General features: G+C 39.2%; 1 protein-coding gene across 4 annotated transcripts in view; it reads right to left on the minus strand.

Moving 5' to 3' along the window:
* LOC149013969 (DNA mismatch repair protein MutS, type 2) overlaps positions 1–18452 on the minus strand; it is a 162086-nt gene that overhangs the window by 127381 nt on the left and 16253 nt on the right. For 3 of the 4 annotated variants that reach the window (XM_089158266.1, XM_089158265.1, XM_089158267.1), the window contains exons 3-7: positions 14467–14634; positions 14287–14370; positions 13989–14039; positions 7539–7595; positions 7380–7462 (exon numbers count right to left, since the gene is read on the minus strand). In XM_089158266.1, coding sequence (XP_089014392.1) covers positions 7380–7462; positions 7539–7595; positions 13989–14039; positions 14287–14370; positions 14467–14634 — 443 coding nt within the window. Of the gene's footprint in view, positions 1–7379; positions 7463–7538; positions 7596–13988; positions 14040–14276; positions 14371–14466; positions 14635–18452 lie in introns of those variants that run through there. The other variant, XM_089158269.1, reaches the window with a different exon arrangement.

An 18452-nucleotide genomic window follows, 5' to 3' on the forward strand; every position in this document is an offset into this window, starting at 1 on the left:
AGGGGTTCAAGTTTCATCCTGGTGGCCCTGACCTACTCTGTCCCACCTTGATCCCAAACATGCCCTAGGCTCAAGATTTTGTCCATGAGGGCAGGTCAGGACCAAAATACTCCGACCATTAATTAGGGCCAAGCCTGGGCCTGGGATTGGTGTTAGACCCACCCGGCCTGTCCCAACCCATACCTAATTTTGACCCTGATCCTAACACTAATTCTATCCCCGACTTTGGCCATGATTTTTGTGGTCAAGGCAACAAGACGGATTTATAAATTGTTTTCTTGTTTTATGGACAAGGAAACAAAATCGAGTATAAGTTGTTTGAAACTTTAGTGCATTTTACTTTCAGTTTGCCTGAGATACCTTCTTTTACTTCTGAATTTTGATATCAAATTTAAAAGCAGTTTAGAAATTTTATTGCCTCTCTTTTTTACTTCTTTCTTTTTTTAAATATATGAAACGATTCAACTTTAACATGTTAGATTATGAGAGTCTTTTGCTTTCGTTATGTGTGCAATTGAGATATTACTGATATCAGATTTAACAAGGGAATAGAAAGTAACCGCAACTTAGAAGTTATTTTATTTCTTTATTTTGTTTTGTATCAAAAGATTTAGATTTAAGTCATTTAACAGAAGGTTAGGTTATGGAAGTTCTATTTTTCTGGTTTACACCTAGTTAAGCTATTGCCAACTTTATTTTTTTTATTTTTTTTTTGCTAAAAGGTCATTTGTATTAATATAACAAAATTACAAATTACAAATTACAATATTTACATCATGTCAGGGAACCATTGTCCCTCATCCCGCAGCAGCAGTGGCACCCAATATACCCAAACTCATCAGAATCCTGTAGAGGACACGGTGCACAGTTGCACGCTCAATAGAAGGAGCACTAGGGGCAAAACCAAAATCTGGAGTTACCTGCTCCTCCCTTCTTAGAGCAACCTAGATCAATGGTGGCCATGGAGAGCCTTTACACTAAACATCTCTCCCTTGCTGTTAATTTGCCAAATAATATGCTGATGGGTTATTCTCCCTATAGTGATAACTCTATGAAATAGATTTAAGATTTATAACTTTTATACTTGAGATGGCTTGATTTAGGAGTATTTTGTCTTTGTTTTAGTGATAGTATTCATTAGGTGTTGTCTTATTTAGTCTTAACATGTTGCATTTTGTTTAGTTCAATTTTGTCACCATTGCATCAATTTCCCTTCTTTTATGGATGAATTTGACTGTTTCTCTTTCTCTTGAACATGTAGGTGAAGATTCATAATAGAAGAACATGTCCTCTAACTTTGTTGTAGAGTTGTTGCTGCATTGCTACAACAACGGAGCAGAATATTCTCAGATCCAATTCAAATGGAATTGACCAAAAAGGGCTAACTTAAGTGGACAAAATTCTTGTAAATACATGATGGTTTTCAGCCCTTGATCTCAGGAGGAAAGTTCTAATCCTATGGCCAGAATCTAACCTAATGATTGAAGACATTTATGGAAGAAAGAGAAAAGAGGCAAGGAGGAGAAAGGAGAGACATTCGACCAAGGTGGAAAAATAGAGACTCGGCTGAGAGGAAGGCGGTAGAGAACGAATGCTGGAGCTCTTGTGGAAGCAAGGAGCTGCTGGAGTTGCTGATTTGCAGGAGAAGAAAGCTGGAGCTCATGTGGAAGCATTGAAGCCTTAGTTTATTCTTGTTTTTATAACTCTATCTTCTTACTTTCTAGTCTCATGTCAACTATACTTGGTTTTATGCATTTGAATTCTGTTATGGGCAAAATCTTAGCTGTGTTGGGATGATAGTAGTACCTAAACCTAGATTTTGATATATAATTAATCATGTGTTCTTTAGTTTTATTGCAATCCACTTTATTGTTAATGAATTCAGTATGTTATATTGACTAATTTCAGTTCTTGAATGATCTTTCTTGAATGAATGTTATGATTTCATTAATTGGAAAATTAATGAAGTCTAGGTGTTTGTTGAATTGTGTGAGTTAGCATCATCTTTAATTAGGTTGTGTTAATTAGTAGGTTGGGTAGGAATACCCAATTACCTCACATTACCATTGATTGGTTTGGGTTTAAATTGCATACTTAATTCAATTCTTCATAGGAATATGCAGATGTTGACTTAGGATGCTAACTTATGTGTATTGGAAAATACCATAGTGCCATTCATTCCAAGTTCTTGATTTATCTTGGGGTTGTAGTATTGCTTTAGTATTTGTGTTATAAAATTCAGGGGAAGGGAAACTTGATTCCTAACACACTTGTCACTCATTAAGTTTCTTCCATTGCTTAATCCATATTTTAGTTCCTTAGTTTTCTTTATCTGTCATTTGGTTATTTAGTTAGTCAATCACCAATCAACCTTGTTAATTTCATTTAAATCAATTTTACTTTTACATTGAAAGTTAAGGATATAATTCTCCGTGGGATCGATTTTGTACTTATCATTTATTACTTGATTGCGATACGTATACTTGCGTAATATCTTGAGATACAAGCAACAAGTTTTTGGCGCAATATATTATTTTCCAGGTCATGCCCTGAAAATATAGTAGAACACCTCTCAATCTTTGTTGTATCCACCATGGGAATTTTTTATTTTGGAGTAGTACCACTAGTGCCTTCGAATCACTTCCAATCCAAACCTTATCAAACTACCATTGCTTCACCCATTCTAAGCCATAGATGAAGGCTTCCATTTTAGCTTCAAAGTTAATACGCACCTCCAAATTAACATGGAACGAACCTGATATGTTAACTGCCTCATCACAAAAAATACCTCCAGCCCCTGCTTGCCTTGGGTTCCCCATAGAGCACCCATCTATGTTCAATTTTACCCATCCTCTGAATGCTAGCTTTAACAATAATAGTTTAGAAGTTAGCATTTTTTCTTTGATTTTTCTTTTCTAATTAATAAGAGTCCGGATATTAGGAAGTTTCATTGTTCAATCCAGAATCTCATTTTCAATTTAGCTAAGACATTTTTTAAATTAGAGTTGCTAGGCTAGGACTACAGACAGGGACAGGACCAATCAAGGACAAGGATAGGGCCAATCAAGGCAAGGGACAAGATCAACTCGTCCCCTCCTCACCTAATCAAGGACAAGAAAGGAACGAGCTTGGCCTATAAGGGTTCAAGGTCAGGGACAAGAATCTTAAGGCCTTGAATCAAGGTCAAGTTGGGAATTGAATTAGCTATAAGCATCCAGGGTTGGGATTGGGTCGGAAAACACCCAACCCTATTGGAGCCCTATCGCAAATTCCTAACATATTAGCAATTGATGCTTAAAAGTGACATATAAACCCCTAATAAGATGTGATCTTACCATTTTACCCCCCCCCCCAATTAAACTCAAGGGGGTCTAAGTGTATATTTTGGAAACATAGAGAAGTGTGTTACATTTAAGACAAGCCTCAATGGGATCACGTGTAATTTACCCTACTTTATTTCATAGAGCTGCCCTAACATCCACATATAGGGATTGCATCTCCTCATGTGTGAGTGGAATACTATCCTTCCTTGCCACAATGGCCACCACTCATAAACTACCTTCTCACTCGACAGTAAAAAATTAGAGAAGAAAGTGAAATCTGGATTACCTAGAGTCCAGGGCGCCCCAGCAGTAGACTGCTACCAAAGGCTGAAATTGTTCTTCCAGGACTCTTCCTACTCTCCCCTTCCCCCATGTTTGAGATGCATAACCGAATTGAGTAATACGCCCAACCATTGTTGTCCACGTGTTCTATTCTTATTCTCTTACTTATTTTGGAGAGCTGCTCTTTATTAGTGAAAATAACTGTAGGGTAGTTACCTAGCAGCAGGCTTGATCCCATGAATGTAGACTCGTGAAATCAGTGGACTAACAGCACCACCACCCCCACCCCCCAAATTAGTTTCACCTTGTCCTCAACGCGGGAAGTAGGAAATTATCGATTCAATTCAGGGTAATCTTACCATGTGTTTTTGCAAGTAGGCAAGTCCCTCCATTTGATCAATACCTCCAAAGTTCCTTGGGGTGAATATCAAAAATCTAGCAACTCATCAGGTGAGGTAAGCTCTTAATCCTTTCCTAGACAAAAGGGTAGAGGTTATGTCGGAGTGTTGCTCCCAATGGCTTTCTTGAGCTAACAGACATGGAAGACTGGATGGATTCTAGTGTTCTTTAGTATTTGGAGTTGATAGACAATTGGCCCTAATCGTTCCACAACTGGGTATGGACCATAGAAGTGTGGGCTGAGCTTCTCATTTGAGCTGTTGACAAGCCTTTTGAAGTGGCAAAAGGCTGCAAATTAAGGAAGATTTCATCCCCAACATTATGTAGAATGTCTCTTTGGTGGTGGTTTGCTGCATTGCACATCTTGTCTTGAGCCACAAGTAAATTCGCCTTCAGTTCATCTAGAACTTGGATGCGCTCCCTCAAATAAGAGTCTACTTCATCTACATTCTTAGGGTGCCAATCCCAACGAATCAAGGATGGAGATTCCCGTCCATATACAACTCGGAAAGGGGTCATCTTAGTGGAAGCATGGTATTTGGTATTGTACCAATGCCCAAGGAAGCCAACTTGTCCACTCTTTGGGCTGTCAGCACAGAAGCAGCACAAGTAGACCTCTAAACACCTGTTAACTACCTCCATCTACCTATCTGTTTGTGAATGGTAAGCACTGCTATACTTATCAGCTCTTTCTAGAGAAAAAGATGTTTAATACATTACTCTAACCGGATAATTTCCGATTCCTGATTTTTCGGTTACCAATTACCAATTTCAGAATCCGATTATCAGCCCTTTTTAGAAGAAAAAAATTGTTAATACTTTACTATAACCAGATAAAAAAATTTCTGGGTATTATCCAATCCAATAAGAAATTATCCAAATCCAGTTGCTTATCAGATGGAAACAGATATTTTTCGGTAAGAAAATTTTCAGATTCACACATCCTAAAACAAATACGAATGCAAACTCAGCAGAGTTGACTATCCATTTACGGGTCTGCTAAATACCTCGTTCATTAAAGCCTAAAAGGTCGCCGGAGCTGTTGTCAATCCTAAGGGCATGATGAGAAACTCATAATGTCCGTTGTGTGTTCTAAAAGTTGTCTTCTCAAATCTCAATGTCCTCTTCTTCCACTCAGATTTTATGGTAACCAGCCTTGATATTAAGTTTGTTAAATACCACTGCAACTCCTAGCTCGTTTAGCAACTCATCAATGGCAGGGAGGGGAAATTTAACAAGGATAGTGATTTCATTCAATACCCGGTAGTCTACACAAAACCTCCAACCCCCATCTTTCTTGTGAACTAGCAACACTGGGCTTGAGAAAGGACTTATGCTCGATCAGATTATTTCCGCTGTTAACATCTCATTTACTAGCCTATCTGCTTCATTTTCTAAGCATGGGGGTAGCAATAAGGCCTAATGTTAGGTAGGTCTTGTCCGTATTAATCTGACGAGATGGTCAACGGTTCATCGCGGTGGCAATCCCTTTGATTTATTGAATAAGTGCTCAAATTCAGTTAACAGTTGTTCGAGTGGCAAGTCAGTAGAGTTTTGCACTTCTAATTCCACAAGTGTCAATGGCTGCAACCAGTACCCTTCTCTAGCATTCTCCATAGTCCTCGTAGTGTGTGACATCCCTCACAGAATACTAACTCGGGTATGTTTATAGCATCAGACCCCAAGAGAGCTAGCGCAGCCATGATGTGGGCTGTGAGCATGGGTCCCACAATTCAAACCATAGACATGGAGGTGGATGGATCATGCGGGCGTGCAGGAAGAGGACTAGAGAAGGAATGAACATCCTGACAGGATGGGAAAGTGAGTAGTCTGATTTCAGGGACTACACCCATAAGGTGATTCACCAAGTAAATTCCACTCCTTTATGGTAGTATCTGATCCGTCACACACACTCAGACTTGTCATAGGGACGTCACGTCCAGCCCACTGATTCCACGTAGCATGATACTACTGTTTTCCACATTAATTCAGTTTAGGAATATTAACCCATATTTTACTAGCCGGGATTTTGCTAGGTATGCTTATTACCCTTAGCATACTCAAATTAAGGCGTCAGGTTTTATACTAGCTCATCTAGTTTACCCAGCATTTTACATGTTTGGTACTAGCATGGATCCTATTGTAGCCCGGATCAAAGGTTTAGGACAAGTAAGTAGTTTTACATGGTCGTCCTAAATACCATGTGTTCCTCTATTAAGTGGGCCAAAATCCTTGTGGTTTTGTTAAGGTCCACAAAAACCATCCATAAGTTTTACATCATTTGGGTGTGAGACAGATGGTAAGGGAACTATATCAAGGGACTTTTCTCCTTGTCTTTTCCTTTCTTCTTTCTTATGACTTCAAATTCTACATCTTTTGGAGGAGGTAAGAGGTATGATGTGTGGCTATGATGGGACCTATGGATTTATGGGCCCATTATAGCTTCTATGTGATTGTAGCATGGTACGGATTTCTCCTATGATTCCTTCTCTGAAATTCTGAAGGAACAGCGATGGTTCTGAAAGTGTTTCCGTTCTACAGCTTCCAGAAGTATTTTGCAGTTGATGCTTTAGTTTGTTGAGAGCTACATCATGTTCTTTAATTTGTTGGCGGAGCTCTAATTTCTCTTGGTGCATTTTGATTTAGGGTCCAAGGCTCCCCAGCAGTAGCCTGCTACCAAATGCCAAAATTGTTCTTCCTTGCCCTCCCTGGTCTCCCCTTCCCCCATATCTAAGTTGCATAACCGAATTGAGTAATCAGCCCAACCATTGCTGTCCAAGTGTCCTATACTTATTCTCTTATTTGTTATTGGAGAGCTGCTCCTTATTAGTGAAAATAACTTCTGGGTATTTACCTAGCAGCAGGAATGATCCCACAAGCATAGACTCGTGAAATCAGTGGCCTATCAGCCACCATAAAATCAGATTTTTAAAACAAAGAACATAAACACCTATGCAGCCAGTGCAACTTGATACCTTAACCGCTTCTATCCCCAATCCCAGCTGGAGTTTTAACCACAGAGCTGACCCCTATAATTGTTAGTAAACACACAATCTGGTTTAGTAATGACTAGGCAGTAGTTAGGGAAAAAGGAAGGGAACACACCCTCGGGGGGCTGAACATATGTAGTCCTATCTCCTCTCATTTTTTGAAAAGACCCCCTTCTCTTCCTCCGATGTCCAGTCATGAGATTGGTGTATTCCACTAACCGAAAGGTGGTTTCATGCCTGATCCTCTCTGTATTTTTTTATTTCTACAGTCTAATTAAAGAGATTACGAGGATACGGAGAACACCAGAAGATAAGAAGATTGCTTATTCAAAATGTTCACCAAATCAATCAAAGCTGCATCTAAGATCAAACATATTCAATGTACCTGGACAACAGTAGCCCCTTAAGATTTGTAAGCTCATCAGCCCCCACATTGATACACCATCTTCCATCAATATTACTCACTTCCTGATTCAATATGGAAAATTGGGAAAACAACCAACAAAAATACTATCAAAAACTACTAAGAAACAAGGTGTCTTACCAAAGATGATGTCTCATCTGATCCATTCCGAATCAAGCTCTCCATTAACTGATTTAGCTGGTTTAAAAAAGACAGCAATTATCAGCATTTAAGAATTGTAAGTATCAGTGTCACTGATAAGCCCCTAATAACTCGGGCGCACAAACGCAAGAATAGAGGGAGAAACGCAGGATCACCTCCACCAGCTACAGAGGATCAATCTCAAAAGACAAAAGGGACAGGTGGCCAACTTCTATTGGACAGCAACCACTACCCTGCTGCTGGCAGAGAAGCAGGGAAGATAATCCATGTGGCAAGAGAGGATTGGAGAGTGGTGTAAGAGGTTAGGAGTGTTCTGTTCTGTAAAGGGGGAAGGCAGGGAACTGGGGATAGGGGGAAAGTTATGGAGTAAGGAGCAAGCAGAGCTTGCTAGGGAGAGAGGGTCTCTCAGGTAAGGTTTTTGATAGGAGTTTGGTATTGTTTTTGTGATTGTTCTGTTTTTCATTTGGTTGTTAGTGAATCATTTAGTAGAGAAGGGTTGGAATCATCAGATATAAGTGTCAGTTCTTTCTTCAATGAAATCAGATATTGTTATGATGCTGTTTACTCATTTTTGGGATTGTATTGCGTTTGTGGAGATTGGTGGTGAGGCCTAAGGGTTTTTATCAGTCAAAAAACAGAATTATACCAAGATGCAGTGATCATAATGGCCTCTATATGTAACCCACCCCTATAATAAAAGAATACTCAGTAAGCTCTTTACAATTAAAAATTCAAACAAAAGAAAATTTTCTTTGCTCCTCGCTATAAAATACAACAAAAAGACAATTCAGCCAAAAAATGAGCCTGCTGCCACTCGAGTTAGTAAGTTTCTGACCACTCTTGACAATGAGGTATGCGGTGGCATAAAATAAGATAGAACAAAGAGATTTTCAATCTAAGGCTCCATTTAGTAGCATTCTGGAAGAGTAACCATTTTCTTGTTCTGAAGGAACAAAAAAAAACACTGGAGGGTCTTTGGTAAGGCCAGTTCATTTTATTGTCTGCCTAGAGTGACCTGGGCACATGCTGCTCATCAGATACCAAAGGAAACAGAACAAAACAAGCAAAAGCTTCTGGCCTTTTTCTCTCCCATAACAAATCACAAGCAACAAAATTCAAACCACTGAACCATCCGTCACAAACATCAGAGAGAGCAGAGACCACACACAGGTGTGATCTCTCTCTTATCAAGCTTTCTTCTTTCCCATTTAGCAGGTCACAGATTGGCATCATGTGCGGAACCCTTCCTTTCATCCTCTACCTCTCCACTCTCTCCCTCACCCCCTCTTTCCTTCTCTCCCTTCTCCCTCTCTGTCTTTGAAATCGTTCATCTCCTGCTCAGTCCCTCACTCTCCTCCTCCTCCAGCAACCTCCCTTCAATGATCCCTTGATTTCTGGCTTTTACAATCTCAATATGATGAGGTTGCAAGTCCACAAATCATCAACTCTCATGGGCCTTAATCCCCTCCTCAAATGGGCATGGATGTAATGGATTAGATTGGTATGAAAGGGTAACAGAACCAGAGAGGTCTATAATCGTCACCAGAAAGTGAAAGAGCAGGAGGAAGAACGGTAAAATCCCTCGTAGATAAAAACCACATTCCACCTAAATCAAATTCAGAGTTTTACTTTCTATCACTATCTTGTGATGTTTTCTCAAGAGACTAGAAAATATAGTAACACTCAGTCATCTTTCATATTTAAAAGACATCACCAGTAATGCCTAGCTCAATGGGACAGCATACAGGTTGTACATGCTTTTAATGCTGCTAGGATTGCTGCCTTAGATTTCAACAATATTAAGAAGTCACCCACGCTATTGCACACTACTCTACTCCTCACAATGAATTTGCAGTAATGCCAGGTGACTGTGTCCAGTTCATCCCGTTGTTTACAAGCAGTAATCCTCCCAACAATGGATTCGTGGGTTCCTTGGGCGGTTTGCCACAATATGCTGAGAGCAACCTGACCGAACCAATCACCACATTGTAGCTGTTTCCAGTGAAAGACTCCCTCAGTTCTCTCAGATTGCCTGATTGCTAAAGCATAGTGCCGGTCTACAATTTCATGATCACTGAGCATCTAGACATTTCATCATATGTTAGAGGACAATATCAGGCACAAAGGCCAGTTTTCCACCTATATGGTCCACTTACTTTTGTTGAGCTTACAAAGGCCAGTTTCCACCTATATGGTCCACATAGTTTTGTAGAGCTTGTGAAGGACAATAATCCTATATGACTCTAAGAAGAGAAAGTTTGGCATTGCCCATCATTACAATATTCAAAACTTTCACCGTGCTCATAACTTCAGTCTAAATTTACAAGTATCCAGCAGGCCTACTCTTTATCTTTGTGAGAAATGGCATTGCACACTCTGGCTAACACTTTATAATCTAGTACCATATTTATGACTTTTCAGTGAGCCAACCAATAGTGAAACAAGATCATCTGACAGAATGAATTCCAAATTTGGGAAGGTTATCACTTATCAGCAGCACAAGAATATATGGTAAATAGGACTCAAACCAAAGCTGATATATTAATGAGAATCTCAGAGAAATATTATGCCACTAGGGGCTGAATTGTGGTGGAGGGCAGGCCTGGCGCAATGGTGGAGTCTCTTGATAAGCATGCATTTACCATTATTTATTTGATTTAATTCCCCATACTTATTTAATTAAAGAGAGCTAATCGAGTATTTTTGTGTATTTTTCAGGAATAAGGTGATTTTGGTTATTATAGATAATATGGAGTAAAGTTGGCAAATATTTTAAATATTGGTGAATTTTAAATCATGGCATTCAATCTTGCTGCCCAAGAAATCATGAAAAGTGAGATCTTAGCCAAATTGAAAACAGGTGGAGGTCTAAGGAACAAAATTGGTAATATATCTGAAAATCGGGTAAACAGACAGACCTTTAGTATTTTGGGCATATCTCTCTCGTATGAGCTTGGATTTCGGTGATTCAAGATGCTATGGAACGATATTCAAAATATCTACAACTTTCCAGCTTTGAGTTTTTCCAAAATCTAAAAGAATAAAGGTCAAATCGACGGGTAAAGAGAAGGGATTCAGTGTGTGCGGGAGACATAAAAGCATGGTGGGAGATCTCGCGAGATATCTCATTTTTTCACCTTGGCGAGACGAGATGGAGGTCGAGATCTGCGAGTTGGGATATCTCGCTCGAGATCTCGCCATATCTCGCCATATCTCGCCATGTCTCGCCATATCTCGCCCTGGATCTCGCTGGAACTCTCAATTTTTGCCTTTTTTTTTGTAGATTTTGGCTGAATTTTCACTTACAACTACTCTTAGCACATCTACAACAAGGAAGATCAATCATTCTCTACTTGTCTTATGAATTTATGATTTAATGACTTATATAAAACTTCTAATGGTTGTATAATTATTTTATTCTTGAAAATTGAGATTGTGATACTCATATGGATGGAATTTTGATAACATTTAAGTTAGTTGATGCATTTGATATACTTGCTTTTCATTTATATGCTTTAAAGGTTCTATATTACATGTTGTATAACATTGCATTCCCTAATCCTACTACATTTCAGTTTCACACTATGGGTAGACTTAGAAATCATACATAGGGTTGTTTCTGACAAATCCAAGGCCACCAACGTGTTCAAAAGGCCTTAAATAAGCTAAACACCAAGTTTCAACCCAATTGGGACCCTAAAACCCACCGAGATGGGCCACCGAGTTGACGCCAAAAAATTGTATATCTCGACCGAGATCTCACCGAGATGGTCGAGATCTCTCTTTTTCAAGGTGGCGAGATCTCGAGAGAGAGAGCGAGATCTTCTACCATGCATAAAAGAGAAGCCAACCACAGAGAAGAGGAAGAAGATGGCGAATGCGGCTCTCATCTCTCTCATTGCTAAAGAAGAAGACCACATCTCTCTCTCTCTCTCCCCCTATGTTTCATCTTTATTTTGCTTATGAACTTTGTGATAATGAGTAGCTAGTTCCTTTTCTTTGGGATGTAAATGAACCATGCTTATTTCATTAATTTGATTATTCTCTCTTCTAGTTGATTGTGTTTGAGTTTGGCCAAAGATGTTCTATAGCTCAGCGAACTAAGCGTGCCAAGCTTCCGCAAAGGACAATAGTCTTGCGAAGATAGGGCATATCTAGGAAGACCATCCCTAATTTGCTTTGAAGTGTAGAGTTATATCGATTAGGGAAAAGCATTGAGGATTCAAAATCCCAAAGATCTTCACATATTCATAGTTAACGTTTTTGCATTAATTAGTAGATTTAATTTAAATTTAGTTTTGTTGAATTCAATCTTAGTGACTTAGCCTTTTAGTTCCCCATAGTTCGACCCCGTACTTTATGCTTGCTAGATTAGTATAAGATTTTATTTTTGATTGGTTAGCGACACAATCATCTCTCCATTGTGCGCTAGAGGTCGCGGGTTCGAATCAGCCTCTCAGCAAAAAGTAGGGGTAAGGCTGCCTAGAAAGTCTCTTCCCCAGACCCCACAATGTGGGAGATTCGGCACTGGGTACGCTCTTTAGGGGCTGAATTGTATGTTGACAACAACAGCAGGCCTGCAAGTCAGAATTGGACCAAGCTGAACTCAAGGTCATAAGGTATATTGATTGGACATCATACTCACACTCTGAAGAGCAGATTTTTCCACTATCGGGTGATGTAACATAGTCAGACAACAACTCTCCTCACATTGAACAACTGCATAGGATTGTTCCAATGTAGGAAAAGGAGAGCGACTCAAAACCCGTACTCGAATCGGATCATACTCCACATTTAAGCCAGCCAAAAAATCATACACTCGAATTTTGTCAACATATTTCCTGTAGACAACCACATCATTAGGATTAGTCAGTTGGTAGTCACCATATTGGTCTAACTCTTGCCAGAGAGAGCGTAAGTCAGCATAGTACTGGGCAACTGTCAGCTCTTTCTGTGTGGTCTCATGAAGTTTCTTTCGTAGCTCATAGATCTACACATCATTCCCTAGTTGGCCATAAGTCTCTTTAGTAGCCTTCCAAATCTGCGATGCTGTATCCAACAATAAATATCCCCTGGCTAGATTCGGATGCATGGAATTCAAGAGAAATGACATGATAAGAAAGTCGTGTGAAATCCACTTATCTTGAAGAATGTCAGCAGTCAAAGGTTTGGTTGTAGTGCCCATAATATGACTGACTAGACCTCTTCCAATAATAGTCAAATAGGTGGAACGAGACCAGATCAAGTAATTGGTTCCATCGAACCTAACAGAGAGTCATGGAAGGCTGGGATAATTTTCATGACTTGTCGGAACTGCAGAAACATCCAGTGTAGTCATATCTTCAGTCCACTCACCAAAAACAAGTTTTATCAAACCCGCTGAAAATTCTGATCAAACCTTCTGAAAATGGCCAGAAAAATTTGCACAAAATATCATGACTTGCTGATCAAATCTTCTGGAGAAAAAACTGATAAAAACTGCTGTTCTACAGGCTGCAAACTGGTTCTGAAATATCCCAGGAAGGTGTAAGAGGTCAAAAAAATTATATTTCTCTAAGCAGTGGTATTTTTCAGATTCAATGTTGCAGGAATTTGCTGATCAATACTGCATAAAGCCTGCTGTTAGAAGAATCTGAAACATCATAGGAGGTGTAAAAACTCCAAAAAAAACTCTGCATTGCAGTAGAGGAGAATAGCAGAAACAAAGGAGAAAAGAGAGTAGGAAGAAGCTGTTTAATGGCAGAAACACAGCCAGAAAGAGAGCAGAGGCGGAAGAAGAAAGAAGAGAAACAAAAAATCGATACAGAGAGAGGCGGAAGAAAAAAAAGAAAAAAGAAGAAAGAGAGAAGCAGACAAAAAATTGACTTTGTTCTTGGTGTTGTAGAACACAAGAGGAAGAAGAAGAAACAAAGGAGAATAAGAGGAGATGGCTATGGCGGAAATAGAAGAAGAAAAAAAAATCTTGGAAGAAAGAAAGAAGGAAAAAAGAACACCTTAGTTTTTTCGATTCTAATTTAACTTGGCTTTGATACCATGTGGAAATAATGGAATCCTTAGGCAATCAATGTGACCCCTAAGCTTCCTATTTATAATAATGTGATATATACAAAGTTACATAATTACCCTCACTAACTAACTGAATAATAATAACGTGAACCACAACTTATAATTAAATCAACCCACAAATAAATTGTAACCAACCAACACCATGCATTGGTCCACAGCTCATAACCCACTTTTATTGTGCTTTAGTTGATAACTATTTCCTTTAAACAGAATAAAATAAAATAAAGAACTCATCATTCTACACTTATTAGTGACCAAAAAATATAGGTTATTAAGCTTGGATTCGTAAAGATATAACCTCCAATCAACAGCATCTACCTGGTAGAATAATCATGAATTTTTGAACTGGCAGAAGGAACTCACCTTCCTTTCAAGCATACGCATTCGATCACGTGCATGCTTAAGGTTTGAGCTCTGAAATAATAGACATGTACTTTTTTAGCATGTAAAATCAGATTATGGCATGTAGGGCCAAGAGGAATCACAAAATATTCTGCATGTTTGCACAAACAAAATATAAACCTAAGAATCAAAAATCACTGACCAACAATTTTCTCTTCAAATAAGAATCAACACCAGACAATGATACTAGAGTGACCATACAACCACACAAGTAAACAAAGAAATAACTAACAGAACTAGTAGTCAGACATGAACAAACCGCAGAATCTTTGACGCAGCCATTTTCATCTATTACTTGCTGTACTGACTTCACCAGCTGTTGATTTATGACCCATCCAGTTATCTACAGGGTCAATTACAGGTGGTGATACCATAAACCCATAAAGGGTAAAGTGGTTTATAACAAAGTACAAGCTCTGGTTTTAAAACAAAAGAATACCACTTCTGAGAGAGGCATGAAACGGTTGTACCAATCTCCATCTTCCTTGAGTGCACAGTTCAGATTACACTGCACCATCTTAGCAAATTGGAGAAGATTAGCAATGGCAGTTGCTTCATTCCCATAGACTGGCAAACCCCCCGAAACATGCCGGATAGCAGATTTCACCTTTGAGATCAATAAATGATTAGTTACCGACATCACATGCAATAAAAATTTGTAAATTCTGAATCATGATATCTACCAAAGCAAATGGATGTATATATGTCACAATTCAACAGGCAGCCTGTTAAAAATAAAAATAAAAAGATATTTTCATACTGATACATGGAAAAATAATGAAGAATGAGTTCATTGATAAAAGTAAGTCAATGGGAAAAGGCACTGAAAACTTTTTCATGTAGCCTTTTTTTTTGGGCTATCACGTAAGCACAAATTAAAAATGCAAAATAAGGTACAAAAAGGAGAGTTTTATAACCATTACCTGTAACCTACAGCACTGTGACCGACATCCTTATGGTATCTATTGTACTTTGTCTGGTCTTGTTCCCGACCTTCCAATATTTCAGATATCCGATGCTCAGAATTTCCTCTTTCCCATACTATTTTATTGTTGCTAGGTAAACATTTGGCCCTAACCTATAATCTGGCCGATTGAACCTAAATCTCTTATCTTGAAAATTCTTTCTCCATGGCGCCTTGTGAAATTCATTTCCAGAAATCTTCTTCCATACATTTGATCGAGGGGCCCTACGTCCCAATGAGCAGCGAGCACTTCTGCTCAGGAGATCTGCCATGTCCTTTGCAGGCATCAGGATTCAGGACAGTAGGACCAGAGATTTTGTTTAGTCCTCATTCGTAATCCCATTCTACAGAGCATGAGAAGCCTCCTTTTCATCTAGATCACGAATATCGATTGACTCCCTGATGTAAGCAACCCCACGCCCGGCCAAACCAGCAAATTGGCCCAAGAACCAAGTCCATTGGCAAAGTGGGCTGGCCAAACCCAACCAGGGTTAGTTTGATCATTTTCTCACTTTTTTTTGGTTACTAATTTAGTCCAGTAGTTTTCTTTATATTTTTGTGAGTCCATATCTCAATTTTTTCTTTAACTGAGTTAGTCTTTGGAGTCTTAGAGATGGAGTCCCAATTGGAATCAATTTTAAAGTGAGATTCCTTTTGGATAATTACTTGATAATTTTTCAAGTTGTTGTTCTTCAAGATTCTTTTTTTTTTTGTGCGTATGGTTGTTATTTTTTGAGTTGTCAAGGGGATCCTAGTCCAAAGGATTCCCAAGTAAAGTCAAATAAGGTTTCCAAGTTTAAGTCTGTCTAAGTCATTCCCTCCAAATGTAAGGCTATTTAAGGCCCCCACCTCTTTGTAAACAGACAAGTTGATTTGAATAAACAAAATCAGAATCTTTAGGGAAATCAAGTCGTGGCTTTCTTGGGAGGGCCACGGCGGTTATTGAAGCTCATCTTCTTTAAATTTCAGCTAGGTTCTTCCATCTCCAACAGAAATTCAACACTCACTGTAGCCTCTCTCCTTCAATCAAGTACAGTCCCTCCCTTCCCCATTCGAGCCCCTCCTCCCCCTACCCCACTCTTCGTCCTTCCATAACAGACCACCCAACCCCCTCCCACACCCTGCAGTATCACCAAGAACCCTCCCCCACCCCTCCCAGACCCTGCGGCAACCCTCCAAAACCCTTTCTCTACCTTCCACCCCTATATTTTTCCCGTTTCTTGATCTTGCAGCAGTTCTGATATTTCAGAACAGAAAAGAAAGAAAGAGAAGAAAATAAAGATCAAGAAAGAAAAAAAGAACCTAAGATCCTAAAGCTAACCAAGATCAACCCAAAACCCTATAACAACCCAAATCTTTTCCTAACCCAGTTTGAGCCTTCGCTAGACGCAAGCTCAGGCTTCCCTTTCCATCCCAGGGTAAGCCTGTGTGTCTTTAACTCACCCCATCTTTCTTTGTTAAAACCCTAATTTTACTTTCTTCCCAATTGCTTTCAGCCCATCTAGGTTTTGTTAACCCTAACCCCCCAACCTTTCAAAATTTGACAATCAGACCCGTCACCCATCCCATCTAGATTTGTTCAAACCTTAAATTCCCAAATATTATCTCATTTTGGTTAAGGTAAGACTCAAACATTGATTCTTTATTATTTGGTTCACAAAGGAAAGGATCCTGGAGAAACCCTAATTTTAGGGAAACATTACACGTCTCAAACCCCTAAAATCCAGGTTACATCAATCCCTAGTGAATCTGGTGGCAAAATCTCTAGGTGACTCCCCTCTTCTCCACCTCAATGCCTACAGGTTCGCTACTGTCTTTTACAACTTAATGCTGCTCTGAGAACAGCTTACAAAGATTTTACATAGTTTCAAATAATTCCGGATGGCCTCTTGCGATAGTCATGCAAACCAAGTCAACGCTGCTCCTTTCAGCGAGACCAAAAACACTCTGCCGAAGGCTGCATCATTCCCTTGGAAGGGATGCCTCCCGTCATATTACACAAGTGTCGATATCTTAATTCCGCTAAGCAATGGTGAGGCCATAATTTCCTCCATGAAAGGATGCCTGCTTGGTATATTTGATCATTCAGATCAGTCCCTCAACCCAGACCTCTTATTTTGTCATTGAGTTCATTGATTTTTTTTCTTGGGGGGCCCAATCTTTCTTCTCCTAAGATCTATTGTTTTGACGATCTCTTGCTTGTTGTTTTCACCATTCCTATGTATTCACGCTTGCATCTTCCAATGACTAGTAACTGAATATTCCCAAGAGTTGGATCTGGAAAATGAATGAATTCCTGTCTCACACCTGTGCGTACTGCTCACTTCTGCTTCCTAATCTTCAAAATTTTACCTAGATCTGATAGCTTGGAGGAATCGCTTCTTGCTGAACTTCTCTCTAAGGAGGAATGATTTGTGTTGCTAAAGTTTGCAGTAACGAAGATAACTGAGCTGCAGTAACCAAAGCATTTGGATTGAATGTGGGAGCAATCACTCTGGGCCAATCTGCTGCTCACAAGTTCTCGTGCAATGAAGGTGGGACATGTTTCTCGAAACATTACGCTCGTCATGTTCTGGGAATCTGCTAGTTTGTCCAGCAAACTGCTTTGCCTTTAATCTGGTTAAAGGTCAAGAAACTGCCTGAGAATTGTTAGTATAATTTGATAGAAATGCAGCTTCCATTATCATCTTCTTCTTGCTTTTTGGTAGAGAGAGGAATTTCAACAGTGTTCCCATAGACGGAACCAAAAGAAGATGCCTTGGATGACTCCTTCAGTTTAGAATTTCTTCTGGATGCCTTTGGAATATAATGTGGGCCTTCATATAGCCTTTGCTTGATCCATAAGCTTTGGTCCAGCCCAGCAATCAGGGTGATCTGGTTCCTACACATTTCTATTCTCAAAGGTTTTGAGGCCATGTCACTGGGATTTAGCACGACTATCATTGAGCTGTCTCACTTACGTATCATACTTATCAACAGGCTTCAAAGAGAATAGGACAGAAGAATGAGAAGAAAGCAGAAAGGGAACTACATAAGAAAGAGGGGGAAGAAGCGTGCGCACGCACACAGCCACATAGGCTCTCAAATTCATTAACTCAATTGATATCTCTAATGTGATATTTTATTCTAATACAAGCTATTTAAAAATAAAAATATAAAAAATCTAACTAAAAAAGGAAATCCAGTGAACTACAAAACAAACTTAAATAAGGAAATAATCTCTTAAATTGATGTTAATTGTTTCTAGGGGTTACATAGGGCCTAGTGTTACTTCCGAATACCCTACAGCCCCTATTTCGATCTAGGGGTATTTTGGTCAGTTTGCAATTTCATGGTTTCCCATGTAAGGGTCCCATCAAATCAATTAATTGTCAGGACCCAAGATCTATTTATATTTTCTTACTTGAATCATATTTTGTGTTTTACCGAAGAGTCCTTGCCCCAGTGTGATTCCCAGTTGT

Source organism: Hakea prostrata, chromosome 6 (genome assembly GCF_041222555.1).
Source record: "Hakea prostrata isolate BN-2017 chromosome 6, UWA_Hpros_2, whole genome shotgun sequence".
Classification (NCBI taxonomy): domain Eukaryota; kingdom Viridiplantae; phylum Streptophyta; class Magnoliopsida; order Proteales; family Proteaceae; genus Hakea; species Hakea prostrata.